This window comes from Silene latifolia, chromosome 7 (genome assembly GCF_048544455.1).
Source record: "Silene latifolia isolate original U9 population chromosome 7, ASM4854445v1, whole genome shotgun sequence".
Lineage (NCBI taxonomy): Eukaryota > Viridiplantae > Streptophyta > Magnoliopsida > Caryophyllales > Caryophyllaceae > Silene > Silene latifolia.
In genome coordinates this window covers 59,528,393-59,543,361 of record NC_133532.1, presented here as the reverse complement: position 1 = coordinate 59,543,361, position 14,969 = coordinate 59,528,393, and the positions used below count along the sequence as shown (strand labels likewise).

Sequence of the window (14,969 nt, the reverse complement as noted above, 5' to 3'; positions counted from 1 at the left end):
ATTACACATGCTACTATGGACGCTTGTTTTCTATTTTTTTTATCATAATTAAAATATGTGCAAATGATAAGAACCTATACTCTAATGATAGAATATTTTTTAACACAATTCTAATTATATTATTTAAACATTGTATATTTACGGATTTACCACACCTACATTATTTTTCAATATGGGACATATAAAATTTATAGGTAGAAAATATAATGATATAAACTTTTAAGAGCTCTCCAAGACAATACTTAAGCGACTCAAAAGATTTTGGGTTGATGCCTAAGTTCCAAGGATTCTCATAGAATCACCCACCTTATGCTATATTTTGATGTGGGAAAATTCTATTTTTTATATGTAGTATATTTATCAAACCTATATTATTTTTCAATGTGGGGGATATAACATACTATGAAATACACCATCTTTAATATGTGCAAATTATACGAAATCTATATATACTCTAATGATAGCATTTCTTACCATGAATCTAATAATATTATTTTCATAATTTTTTTACCGACATTATTTTGTCAAATGAAATTTAAAAATTTTTATATAAAAATTAGAAACATCATTTGAATATAAAATAAGAAATACATAGTATATATTATAATAACTAAAAGATTTTCCAAACATTAACTTAGGTTAGAAATCATTATTGTAGAGACAGTAATATAAACTCTTTTAAGAGTTATCTCTGACAATACTTAAGGGAATCAAAAGATTTTGGGTTATGACTTCTATTTATAATCATAAGATCACCATGCCTTACGGTAATCTTCCGATGTGGGACAATTTTAATATTTATACATAGTATATTCACCACACTTACGTTACTTTTCAATGTAGGACAAATAACATACTAACTACTAAGTACACCATTTTTTTTGTACCTACTTTGACATCAACCCGATTTAATAATGAGAAAATACAATACAATACAATATACACTCTAATGATAGCATTTTTTTGTCACAATCTAATTATATAATTTTCATACGATATATTTTTTCCAATGAAATATAAAGTTTTTATATCAAAATAATAAACATCACTTTAATATAATATAGAAAATGTATATATATGAGACATTTCTATTATTTATACATAATATATTCACAACACCTACCTTATTTTTCAATGTGAGACATATAACATACTAAAAAGTCTATATCTTTTATATCAAAAAATTATGGATTAATACCTAAGTTTCAAGGATGCCTCCTATTTATATTTATAGAATCACCCTACCGTATACTATTATTTCAATGTGAGATACATAATTTAATTATTTAGACGTAGTATGTTCATAATGCCTACATTATTTTTCAATGTGAAAGATATATACCAAGAAATACATGTCTCTTCTTAAAAAACCACTATTGTATACATATTATTTTTCTTTGAAGGTAAAAATCACTTAGTCTCGATCATTAGATATGGATCTCTACATCGTACATATAACGACTCATTAAAGCTCTATTACTGCATTCAGAAGACAACCATTAGTAAAATCTTTAGTTTTGTAGTGTGTCAGGAGACTACCATTAGTAAAACCTTTTATTTTTGACTTTCTTGTTCAACCTTTAGTTATTTTTTGATTTTCTTGTTCATATTCTTAACTCTTTCCCGAGTAGTTCCCAACGATTTCCACTTTATTTTTTATATCATATCGTAGATAACGATAAAAAATCTTAAGAGCTCTTTATGATAATATTTATGAGACTCAAAAAAATTTTGGTGGATACATAAGTTCCAAATATGCATCCTATTTATAATCATAGGATCACATCACCTTATACTAATCTTTCGATGTGGGACAATTCTACTATTTATATGTAGTATATTCACCACACCTACTTAGTTTCCAATGTGGGACAAAATATATAAAAATTATACAATTTTACGTATTAAGAAGTACACCATCTTTAATATGTGCAAATAATATGAAATTTATACTCTAATGATAGCATTTTTTAACACAAAGCTAATTATATTATTTTCATAATTTTTTTAGCGATATTTTTTTGCCAAATGAAATGTAAAAGTTTTATATAAAAATTGGAAATATCACTTGAATATAATTTAGGAAATACACATATTATAAAAATTAAAAGATTTTCCACTTTATTTTTTACATAAAAAATTATACTTTCCTAAATTGATTTTTGATGATGTGGACGCTCTCAGATCGCTCGAAAAAACTCTCTTTTATATATATATATAGATTAGATTATTAAGTGTTAAAGTTTCGGTCTTTCAATATTGTAAGACGAGTTATACCTTATTTATATGCTTTTCTCTCAACTATTGGTATTAATTTCTCTTCTTCTCTTACTTCTATTATTGTTGTGTTCTACTTAGTTTAATCGCTTTAATTATTCAAAGTTTTAATCTTTATTACTCTTACTTTTAATGTTGTAATTAGAATAGTATTTAGTATGTTTAATGTTAATTCACTCGTGATTAATGAGTTAATACCCTTTTTAGGGACGGGTTTAATCTCATGTCCAAAGTTTTAATCTTTATTAATCTTACCATGTTTAATGTTATAATTAAACATGGTAAGATTAAGTCTCATGACGGTTTCACGTTTTCTTTTCTAGAGTCGGATTTAGTCTCATGACGGTTTCAATCTCGAGTTAGGTTCTTATGTTGTTCTTTTTGTGTTGATGATTTTGTTAACTTCATTGTGTCGTCATTACAATTTCTGTAGGTATTACAACCTCCAAAGTATGAACAGTGCAAATTGTTAATGAGACAATTAATTGTTCGTATTCGATTTTTTAAACTTGAATTGACTGTAATGCTGGTAAAAAGGTACAAATTTGTGGGGGCGTTGGTTTAGTTCCTGGTATATATCTTTGATCAATTAATTTTACACAAATTCTCATTTAAGACGGAACTATTGTCTTAAACCATGTCACACCTGTTTCGACTACTGTTAATTTTAGGCTTCTTTGTGTTTCTGGTAAATTCTTCAAAGTTTATCGTTTTTTATCTTGTTTTGCTTTCATTGAAGATCAATATTAATGTACTCACTACTCACTCCTGTTTGTAGTACTTTCTCCACAGCAGCAGCGTCACTGAAGACTGAACCATGTCACACCTGTTTCGAGTCCAGCCGTTCCTCCGCGGCATTGCAGCTACCAAAACCACCACCCGTCAGCTGATCAGTCCGCCACAATCGAATACTCCAGAACCCAAAACTTGGATTCTCAACAGCGCCATGAAGCGTGGGCCCACGGGTTTCAAAGACTGTTGGGAAACCAAGGATGGGATGTACATGTGGGTCCTAATGCCCGGCATTCCTAAGGAGAATGTCGTTCTCAACGTCATCGGAAGTGAGATTTCTTTCAAAGGAACCGAGTTTCTTGATGTTCCAGGCATCGACTGTCCTAAAAATGCTATCATGCGCAATTTCCAGGGCTCCGTGGTTGTTGACCCCACTCGCTTCGATGCTGCTAATGTTAAGGCTGAGATTGTTAATGGTGTTTTCTGGCTTCGTGTTCCAAAATTCTCTCATTAGTTACACTTTTTAATTATGTTTTAGTTTGGGTATGTTTAGTTTATGATGTTTATTAAGAAGGTGAACGTGCAAGCGGTTATGGTTCGTGTAATGAAGGTGAACTTGTAAGCGGTTATGGTTTGTGTAATGGAGGTGTTGATCCTTTCCTTCATTTTGTATTTCTGGTTAGATAGCAAAGCACTGCCTGAAAATAAGGCACGAGTATATTTCAGACTAATAGCCAGCAGTGACGAAGGATAGGAGGAGGAAGGATCGAGTTTGGGCTATTTGGAAGATGTGGGACTAAGTCGAGTGCAGATATATACGATAAAATGCTTTAGTTAATGGAAAATGATACATTACGCTTCATCTATTTTACAAGACTGCTAAATGCTAAAGCTACAACAAAGTTGCCTATTTTGTAACCAGTCCCATTAACAATACATAGCAGTTAGCAATTATCTCGGCCGAGTTGACTTCTTGTGGGATACCCCCTTGTCCTCCTTCCGCTTCCACTAACTTTTGCACCACGCTTTTGCTCTCCACCACCGGACTCACATTCAAATTTCTGGGTCTTCCGGATCATCTTCAAAGCCAATGACTTAAGAGGCACAGTTATGTCAAGTGGTTGAAGCAGATCTTGCAATTCATGCCACTCGAGATCCTCAAAATCACCATCTTCATACACAACTCTATACCACCCCGTGTCTTTATCAAATTCGGTCACAACCCCCTTGTAATATTTGTCGTCAAATAACTTTTGGACTTCTCTTCCCTCCAGCCATTCACCAAATCCTGTATTTCTACAACTTTCAGGAGCATTAGAGAGCTTTGCACCATCTTCATCTATTGATTTGCCACCTGTGGTTAAATACCCATCCAGAGGAACATCGGGGACACCATTTATCACAACAGCAGGTTCACCAGGCAACTCAAAAATGCAGGGTGTAAGAATATTTGAATTGTTCGCACATGTTGCTTCCATATCCTAGCTGAATCTACGTCAATAAAGTTACATTAGTAACAGAAGTAAAAGAGCAGTCCTGTGGCAAAGACAATAAAATGCATCGAGCATCTTGTTGGTGATTTAAGTGTCATCGACCATTTAAATGTAATTGGATATCGTGGTAAAAATCGTACGGAAGCTCGTAATGTTATAATATGAATCGGGAGTGTGGAGTACACGTTCATATATAAACAAATTATGGAGCTAACGGGATGAACGGAAGAAAAGGAAAGGAAACATTAATCGATCGATTAATGTAGTCGACCAAAGACATCGATCGACTAAGCCATCTTGATCGATCGAATAAGTTGTTAGCCTGGGATTGTTCGATCGAGCAAAGGGGATTGTCAAAACTGTTCGATCGAGCAAGAAGCAATGTCAAACTGTTCGATCGAGCAAGAAGCAATGTCAAGCTGTTCGATCGAGAAGCAATGTTGGTCGATCGACCAACTTGGTCATTCGATCGAGAGAAATAAATTCTGAAAAACAGGAACGACGCTGTTGGAAATGAATGGGTATGTACCTATTCACTTTAATTCCGTTTCATGCATTCACACCAATGTCAAAGGGTGCATATTTTCCTATAAATAGGAGGACATATGTGAAAGTTTTATATAAGAAAAATTTCAGATTTTTACCTTTTTACAAACCATTCAAAACAGTAAAGTTTCTTTGTTTTCTCGCCTAAGAATACAAAGGTCGGTGTAGTTTTATCCTAGGATCGATTTCGCGGTTACCCTAGGCTTGTAAGGGGCGAAATACTTTCTAATGAAAGCAGTCCCTTGCGACTCTACATTAATCTAAGCACCATAAATTTCCTTTATATACATATTCATATTGTTTCATACACTATATACATACCCCTTATTATCCAACATTCTTAGAAAGTATTTTATATAAGTATTAATATAGTGTATTAATATAGTATTGTTGTCATGGATGATATGAAAGGAAAGAGTAAGTTTGAGATATTGGAAAAATTTGAAGGAATTGATTTTCGTAGATGGCAAAAGAAAATGCACTTCAAACTTTCACATTTGAAAGTAGCCTATGTGATTACTACACCATGTCCTCCGGAACCGGAAGATGATCAAGCCATTGATGCCCTCCGTAGAAAGGCTAAATGGGAGAATGATGATTATATATGTCGTGGACATATATTAAATGGTATGTCAAATACACTATTTGACATGTATCAACATGTTGAATCTTCTACTTTGCTTTGGGATCAATTGGAGAAGAGGTATATGGATGAAGATGCCACAAGTAGCAAGTTTTTGGTAAGTCGTTTTATGAATTATAAAATGACGGACTCTCGTCCCGTGTCGGAACAATTTAATGAACTAGTTCATATTATTAATCGTTTTTCTCAATATGACATGCCTATGAATGAGAATATGTCCGTGTCTAGTATTATTGAGAAATTACCACCGACTTGGAAAAATTTCAAACATGATTTGAAACATAAAAAGGAAGCAATGACTTTGGCTCAACTTGGTAGAAGTCTCCAAGTCGAGGAAGGCCTTAGGGCCGAAGAAAATGACAAACCTACCGGAAAGGTAGATGCTAAGGGTTCCTCCATTAATATGGTGGAACAAGGGGAAAGTTCTAAATGGAAGGACAAGGACAAAGGCAAAGGCAAGAAACGACCTTATAATGATACTAATAATGAACCAAACAAGAAACCAAAAGGTGCTTGTTGGATATGCGGTAAAACCGGACACTTTAAGGCGGATTGCCGAGTAAGGAAGAAGAAAATGAAAACTTCGGGGAAAAGCACCGGACAAGGGTCTAAGGACCATGGTGCTTCTACTAGCCAAGGTAATATTTTAACTTGTATTAAAAATAATTCTAGTAAGAATTATGTTACATCTATTGATGAGGCAAATTATGTGCAGGATGATGAAATAATTTGGTGGATTGATTCGGGTGCAACAAGACATGTTTGCAAAAATCGCTCTTGGTTCAAAAATTTTGTACCGGTAGAAGACGGTTCCATTCTTCACATGGGCAACGAATCAACCGCAAAAATACAAGGCCGTGGAAATATTACTTTAGTATTTAGTTCCGGAAAATCCGTAGTATTAAAAGATGTATTATATGTACCCGATATAAGGAAAAACTTAGTATCGGGAGGATTATTAAATAAATCCGGTTATAAACAAGTCATAGAATCGGATAAGTATGTATTATCAAAATCCGGAACATTTATAGGTTTCGGTTATTATTGTAATGGTATGTTTATGTTAAATATAAATAAAATAGATGATTGTGTGTATATGGTTTCTACATCTACATCTCCGTCTAATTTATGGCATGCAAGGCTTGGACATGTTCATTATAAGCGACTTCTTCTTATGTCTAAACATGACTTAATTCCACCATTTGATTTACAAACTCATAAATGTGATACATGTATGCTTACTAAAATTACTAGACAACCTTTTAAAAACATCATAAGTACATCACAAATGCTAGATTTAATACATAGTGATTTATGTGACTTGCATTCTACTCCATCTTTAGGAAATAAAAAGTATTTGGGAACTTTTATCGATGATTATTCCCGGTTTTGTTATGTCTATTTAATGCATACTAAAGATGAGGCTCTTGATAAATTTATCACTTATAAAAATGAAGTAGAATTGCAAAAATCTAGCAAGATTAAAAGACTTCGAACCGATCGAGGTGGTGAGTACTTGGATCCTAAGTACTTTGCAAATTGTGGAATTATACATGAAATTACTCCTCCATACACACCACAATTAAATGGTGTAGCGGAAAGGAAAAATCGAACTCTAAAAGAGATGATGAATTCCATGCTATCATACTCGGGTTTGAGTGAAGGTTTTTGGGGTGAAGCCGTGTTAACCGCATGTTATCTATTAAATAGAGTACCAAACAAGCGGAATGACATAACCCCATATGAACTTTGGTACAAAAAGAAGCCGAATCTAAGTTATCTTAGGGTTTGGGGATGTCGGGCCGTTGTAAGACTACCCGATCCTAAAAGGAAAACTTTGGGAGAAAAAGGAATAGATTGTATATTCATTGGTTATGCTATGCATTCAAAAGCATATAGATTCTATGTAATAGAACCTAATAATTCTATTGCGATTCATTCCGTGATTGAATCAAGGGATGCAATTTTCGATGAAGAAAGATTTACATCGATGAAAAGGCCTAAAGACTTAGTGCCAAATATTAGTAATGATGCTAGCAACTCATCACAAAGTTCGGTCAACCCCTCCCAAGTGGTTGTGCCTAGGAGAAGTAAAAGAGCTAGAAAAGCAAAGGACTTTGGTCCGGACTTCCAAACTTATTTAGTGGAAGGATCTAGGGACGAACTAGGACTTCAATATGCTTATTGTTATAACATAGATGAAGATCCTAAGACATTTAAAGAGGCAATGACATCACAAGATGTTGCCTTTTGGAAAGAAGCCATCAATGACGAAATGGATTCCATAATGGGAAACAATACATGGGTTCTTTCTGATTTACCAAAAGGATGTAAACCTTTAGGTTGTAGATGGATCTTTAAGAAAAAGATGCATGTTGATGGCTCCATCGACAAGTTCAAAGCTCGATTAGTTATTCAAGGCTTTAGACAAAAAGAAGGAATAGACTATTTCGATACTTATGCACCGGTTGCTAGAATTTCTACTATAAGGTTATTAATAGCAATTGCTTCCATACATAATTTGGTAATACATCAAATGGATGTGAAAACAGCGTTTTTACATGGTGAATTGGAAGAAGAAATTTACATGAAACAACCGGAAGGTTTTATTATGCCCGGACAAGAGCATAAGGTTTGCAAGTTGGTGAAGTCCTTATACGGACTTAAACAAGCACCAAAGCAATGGCATCATAAATTTGATGAAGTTGTCTTGTCTAATGGTTATAAACTTAATCAATCGGACAAATGTGTATATAGCAAATTTGATAACTCCGGTAATGGTGTCATCATTTGTTTATATGTTGATGATATGTTAATTTTTGGTACGGATCAAAAGCAAGTTGATCTTACTAAGGCATTTTTATCATCAAATTTTGCTATGAAGGACATGGGCATAGCGGATGTGATTCTTGGAATTAAGATCAAAAGAACTAATCTTGGAATATCCTTGTCACAATCTCATTACATTGAGAAAGTACTTAAAAAGTTTAATTGTGAAAATAGCAGTGCTGCTCATTCACCAATGGAGGCAAACATAAAGCTAATGCCCAATACGGGATTACCATTGTCACAATTGAAGTATTCTCAAGTCATAGGATGTTTAATGTATGCTATGACAAGTACTCGACCGGATATTGCATATGCAGTTGGAAGGTTAAGTAGATACACAAGTAATCCAAGTAGTCATCATTGGAGCGCGGTAATGCGTGTTTTAAAGTATCTTAAGAGTACAAAAGACTTTGCATTAACCTATAGTGGGAATCCTTCAGTGTTAGAAGGCTACTCGGATGCAAGTTGGATTACCAATATTGAAGATCATTCTTCAACTAGTGGTTGGGTCTTTTTGCTTGGGGGAGGTGCCATTTCTTGGGCTTCCAAAAAGCAAACTTGTATTACGACATCCACTATGGAGTCGGAATTTGTAGCCTTGGCAAGAAAGGAAAAGAGGCGGAATGGCTTAAAAATTTGGTATATGAAATACCTCTATGGCCTAAACCGATATCTCCAATATCAATCCATTGTGATAGTGCAGCGACTTTGGCTAAAGCTTATAGTCAAATATATAATGGGAAATCGAGGCATCTCGGAGTAAGACATATACTGCATTTACGAGAATTAATTTCCAATGGAGTTATTTCGGTAGACTTTGTAAGATCTCAACAAAATCTTGCGGATCATTTAACTAAAAGTTTGGCAAAACATTTAGTTGAAAGATCGGTTCTAGGGATGGGTTTGAAGTCCATTAAATCTTAAGTATTGGGATACCCAATTCCCCTCTAATACAATGTTAGAGGTAGAATTCAATGTGGAAGGCCTTTTATTTAAGATTGAAGTACATCGAAGTTTGTCCCGAAAGGTATGTACTTGGACCTGCTGTGGGTTAAGGATGAAGTGTTATCTTCTTAATGAATTTTTTGAAAAAATGTACTTGCAGGTACATGATAAAAGAATTCACCTATGTGAGACGTGAAGTATAGCCGACTTCGGGAGCTTTTGGACTCAAGCTTTTATACGCTCATGAGAGGATTAGGATACTAGGCTTGTAATGAGTATCAGTATATAACTTTATTTGTTAAATGTAATTTGTGTGTATTTTGCCTTCATGTATTCAATATGTTTAAGGGTTCAATCCTAAGAGACACCCTTTTTACTAGAGTATATGGAACGTGCATTTTACTATGTGAAAATTCAATCTTTGTGACATTTTCATTTATGCACAAATTTGATGGTTAGTAGGTATTTAAAAGACGAATCAAGGATTACACTTAAATGGGGGAGGAATGTTGGTGATTTAAGTGTCATCGACCATTTAAATGTAATTGGATATCGTGGTAAAAATCGTACGGAAGCTCGTAATGTTATAATATGAATCGGGAGTGTGGAGTACACGTTCATATATAAACAAATTATGGAGCTAACGGGATGAACGGAAGAAAAGGAAAGGAAACATTAATCGATCGATTAATGTAGTCGACCAAAGACATCGATCGACTAAGCCATCTTGATCGATCGAATAAGTTGTTAGCCTGGGATTGTTCGATCGAGCAAAGGGGATTGTCAAAACTGTTCGATCGAGCAAGAAGCAATGTCAAACTGTTCGATCGAGCAAGAAGCAATGTCAAGCTGTTCGATCGAGAAGCAATGTTGGTCGATCGACCAACTTGGTCATTCGATCGAGAGAAATAAATTCTGAAAAACAGGAACGACGCTGTTGGAAATGAATGGGTATGTACCTATTCACTTTAATTCCGTTTCATGCATTCACACCAATGTCAAAGGGTGCATATTTTCCTATAAATAGGAGGACATATGTGAAAGTTTTATATAAGAAAAATTTCAGATTTTTACCTTTTTACAAACCATTCAAAACAGTAAAGTTTCTTTGTTTTCTCGCCTAAGAATACAAAGGTCGGTGTAGTTTTATCCTAGGATCGATTTCGCGGTTACCCTAGGCTTGTAAGGGGCGAAATACTTTCTAATGAAAGCAGTCCCTTGCGACTCTACATTAATCTAAGCACCATAAATTTCCTTTATATACATATTCATATTGTTTCATACACTATATACATACCCCTTATTATCCAACACATCTCAAGTGCAAGGTGTTACATTTCTGTGTCTAGTCACATCACATAGTATTGAATCTCACTGTCTCAGCCATGGTAACGGTGATGATATCAGTAAAATGTCACTAAATCAGGTCCAACATTACCACCACCAACAACAATTACCTCAATGCCTCACGGGCTCAGCAAATTATGGGTAGGGGGTCACACTTAAGCAGGCTACTCCTGTGTTAGCAACATTGACATACTATGTTTAGATGACCCAAAATGAAAACTGCATCAAATAACGGTTACTTCACAGTAAACGCAGCGGGTATCACCCCAAATTGCTGTAAAGTGTGGTCAGTGGTCACGGTGATCTTCAAACCTTTACAAAAAGGCTGTGTTTCTATGTGGAGACCTTGATTAAATATCAAGCATCTTTAGGCCACCTTAAGTACAAGATGCATCGTGCTGTACGACGACAAGGAACTAATTCCAATATCTACATTTGAATTATGGACAGTAAAATCCCTATACTCAATAAATGATGTGCCATTGAGGTTAAAGCCTATATAATTCTATTCCAAAATACTTTTAAGGGAGAAGTGGGATATTCATTTTCTCAGTTACGAAGACGGCTAAACAGCAACAATAACACTACTAAAAAGTAAAAACATACATACACATACAAGAAAAACTAAACCTCCCATTTGAGCATTGAGTATATATGCTCCCACTGTCTCATTGAATTCTTTACATGTTCAACAATAGGGTGCCTCAATGTATTCATTATCGTTTCCGTCTTAAGCAATATACTTTTCCTTGTGAATCAATGTTTTTGTCCTGTACCATACAATTATACCCCTGTCAGTTAATGTCATTCCCCCACTGAAGGTCCTTCTTCTACGTTCACCATCCCGCTTATTGTTCATCCTTCATTCTTGGCCACACCCTAACACCCTAACACCATAAACAACCTTAGACCGACCTTCCACCACCCCAACTACAGCCGCTAACAATCCTATACTCACTTTCGACCACCTCCAAACATAGTCTTTGACTACACGAAATCCACCTTCAACCACCCCCAAATACTCCTAACCCTTGACCTCAAATCACGGGTAAGTCGGTAACCCAACTTCGACAACCGGAAACACAACCAAATCCACAATCGCCCAATCATGACCACCTCTAGCTAACCTTCGACGACCCCTCAGCACTTGTAACCCAATCCATAACACCACCCCTGGCTCACCTCAGACCATTCCACAACGACTCACACTTGGTTCACCCATCTTCGACCCCTTACTATACCGACTTAGGCCATCTCAATAACTATCAACCATAGCCTTCAAAAACCATCGCCAAAAACGTGGAGAAAAATCACGTGAAGATAAACGTCCACAATACAAAAATCCTGGTTTTGCGCAAATCCGGGGATCGGACAATAAGGTTCACAAATAGAGAAAATAATGATAAAGAAATTCAAACAAAAGCTCATCAATCTCAAAGTAAACATTTTCTGATTGTTAAGTTGCCAGAAGTATCAGGCCACCTACTTTACCCTTTAAATTTGAATAAACCTCCATGTCCGCCAATTGGATCAAAAACTCGTGTCAATTTGTAATAGAGAGACAATCCCATCTACTTAGAAATCTTCCACACGTTACTCATAGCATCAACACTTACGCCCAAAATATGTAGTTTTCAATAACACTAATTTTGCATGCTAGCTTCTCATTATGTATAGATTTCCAAACTCTCAGCCACCATCGCACAAAAGAGTAATTGCTTTCACTTGCTTCATGGAAGCTTCACTCACTGGGCCTGGCCATGGGTGTTTCAAGCTGTTATCTACTACTAACATAAAGGGGAATGTTCATTTAGACAGAAAAGAGGAAGGGTCAACAATGGTAGAATAGAAACGGTCGGCAAAGGTCCGAGAAAAAACATAATTCAGGAGCACTTTTAAGAAATGCAAGATGGCAGAAAAACAGGAGATATGGGGACATAACAGAAAGACCGGGAGATCGGACAATAAGGTTCACAAATAGAGAAAATGATGATAAAGAAATTCAAACAAAAGTCCTTCAATCTCAAAGTATACTGATCAAGAAAGGATAGACACGACGAAATTAACTTAGTTACCAGTTCATGATGTGTTTCAATCTTTCTTCTGACCAGAATTTCAGATACATCGAATCAGATTGGAAAACTTTCAACATGAATACAAGATCATGGAGCACAAACATGAAAGAAAATACTTAAGAAATCATAAATTAGCAAAAAGGTCACCTGTCTCAAATTGAATGAACCTTGTGGCTTAGTGACTCGTAGAAACTAGAAATAAGCCAGTAGTTGTAGTAACTACCAAGTGCACAGAATCATCTTCTGCAAAAAATGTGTGTCATCAAACTTTAAAGTGATTACATCCATCTTATACCACCTCCATTAATCACAATCATGCCAAGGTGGTCCGGAAATAGTACAAGGCTGGGCAATTTCTGTTCCCTATTAGACCGAAAGGGTCCTTCAACTTCATGAAGTCCCAACATTTTCGTAACTATTGAGCTCTGATTGATAAGTTCTCACAAGTACAGGCCACCTACTTTGCCATTTAAATATGAATAAACCCAACTGACCACCAATTCCATTAAAGACTCGTGTCATTTCAAAATGTTGAACATGATAGACGCGATGAAATTATGAGGTTTTGATCATGCTTGATGGATTATACTTCCAGGATCCCAAAAATAGCAAGTCCATGATAGAGTCCCAAAATAGTTGAATTGAGTCCACCAAAGGGGAAGGAGATACGGTATACGGAGTAACGAAGAAATGGCCCCTTGAAAACAAAAAGATGAATTCACAATTTCTATCCCCACAACCAAACTTTCTCAGAAATCAAATTATTCAATTGGGGATTTCACTTCTCAATTGGATTACAATTAGCAAACCCTAGAAATGGAAAATAAAACAAGTAACGTACTCCGTATAATAGTAGTAGCGCACTCAAAAAACATAATTCCAGAGAAATCAGAAATCGTAGAAGTATGATTGAGTGAAAATTGATAATAAGCAGGAAATATCGAGCAATTAAAAGAATGAAATAAGCAAAAGTTAGAAGGATAAAGAGCAGCTTACTAGTGTTGCATTTCAGAAGAGGTGTTGGATATCTGCAATTGTTTGGAGACGAGTAAACGGGGAATGCATTAACATCAAACTTCAGGTAACTGATTTCACAGTAAAACAGTGAAGGGAGAGTGAAAGCAAATGCAAAGAAACAAAGCACACTACTGTCATTCTTTTGTTATCCGCCTGGTCACCGATTGGGTTTCTCTCCATTATCTCCCATTACCTCTCAACGGTCCGGATTTTGTTCAGCAACCATCAAAATTCCAACGTCAACTATTTTGATGAGGTGAATAGAGTATAATAATTTTATAATGGTGTGTATTAGGTGTAATGGATTTTCCATTATTTTGAGATAATGGAGTACAATTTACACCAATGAAAAAATTCGAAAAATCTACCGAAATTCTTAAAAAAAATACCCAAACCAAATCAACCCGAAAATAACATGAAAAAGAAAAATGTTTTTTTTTTTTTTTCCTATTAGGCGCACTTAAAACCCATGTTCAAATAATAATTTCGGTAAAGTGATGTAACATTTATCAAATATAATACATTTTTTAAACTTTATTAATTAATACGGAGTAATATTTTTTTTTTTTTTCAGAATTTATTGATAAATTGATCCACGAGTTATATATGTCTACTTAAGAACCTAATCAGAAAGATCAATCCTATCATTTGGTTAATCCCAAACTTTCATCATAGATTTAGGTAAGCTTTCACTATTTTTTACCGAATAAATTGATATGAAATTTATTGCTTTTAGTCGAATCAAATTCCTAACACCTATCACCACCATTTCCCCCCCACCATATTAACTATTCACCCCCAATTACGCGCCATAGGCCATAACCATCACCACCAAAGACCTTCCCCCATTTGTAGAGTTTTGAACAGCTTATGAGCCCAGAAACAATTGCAAATATTAAAAAAATTAACATAGTAAATAAGATGAATCGTTACATATCTTCTAGCGCAGCGGAATGGTAATAATAAGAAGTATATATATGATGTAGAAATCGAAACCCAAGACGAATAATAAACACCTCAAATGTGATTCCTCTACCGGTATCCACACAGATATCATGCTCCGCC

At 35.0% G+C, this 14,969-nt stretch overlaps 1 protein-coding gene and 1 long non-coding RNA gene across 3 annotated transcripts; one reads left to right on the top strand and one right to left on the bottom strand.

The window, feature by feature from the left end:
- Positions 1-3,066: 3,066 nt before the first annotated feature.
- Positions 3,067-13,997, bottom strand: LOC141592208 (uncharacterized). Of its 2 annotated transcripts, none has more exons than XR_012521084.1 (3): positions 13,884-13,997; positions 13,035-13,130; positions 3,067-4,500 (listed from the first exon to the last, which is right to left on the bottom strand). It is a non-coding gene; the product is annotated as an uncharacterized LOC141592208 (long non-coding RNA). The 2 variants fall into 2 exon arrangements; XR_012521085.1 differs by having other exon boundaries at positions 3,067-4,494.
- Positions 5,130-6,797, top strand: LOC141592207 (uncharacterized). The gene is made up of 2 exons (XM_074412810.1): positions 5,130-6,329; positions 6,407-6,797. The coding sequence occupies exons 1-2, from the start codon at positions 5,444-5,446 to the stop codon at positions 6,409-6,411; spliced, it is 891 nt and encodes a 296-aa protein (XP_074268911.1). The 5' UTR covers positions 5,130-5,443; the 3' UTR covers positions 6,412-6,797.
- Positions 13,998-14,969: the final 972 nt, after the last annotated feature.

What these genes read in the sequence shown, in the direction of transcription:
- LOC141592207 (XM_074412810.1), top strand. Translation starts at nt 5,444, where the DNA reads ATGGATGATATGAAAGGAAAGAGTAAGTTTGAGATATTGGAAAAATTT.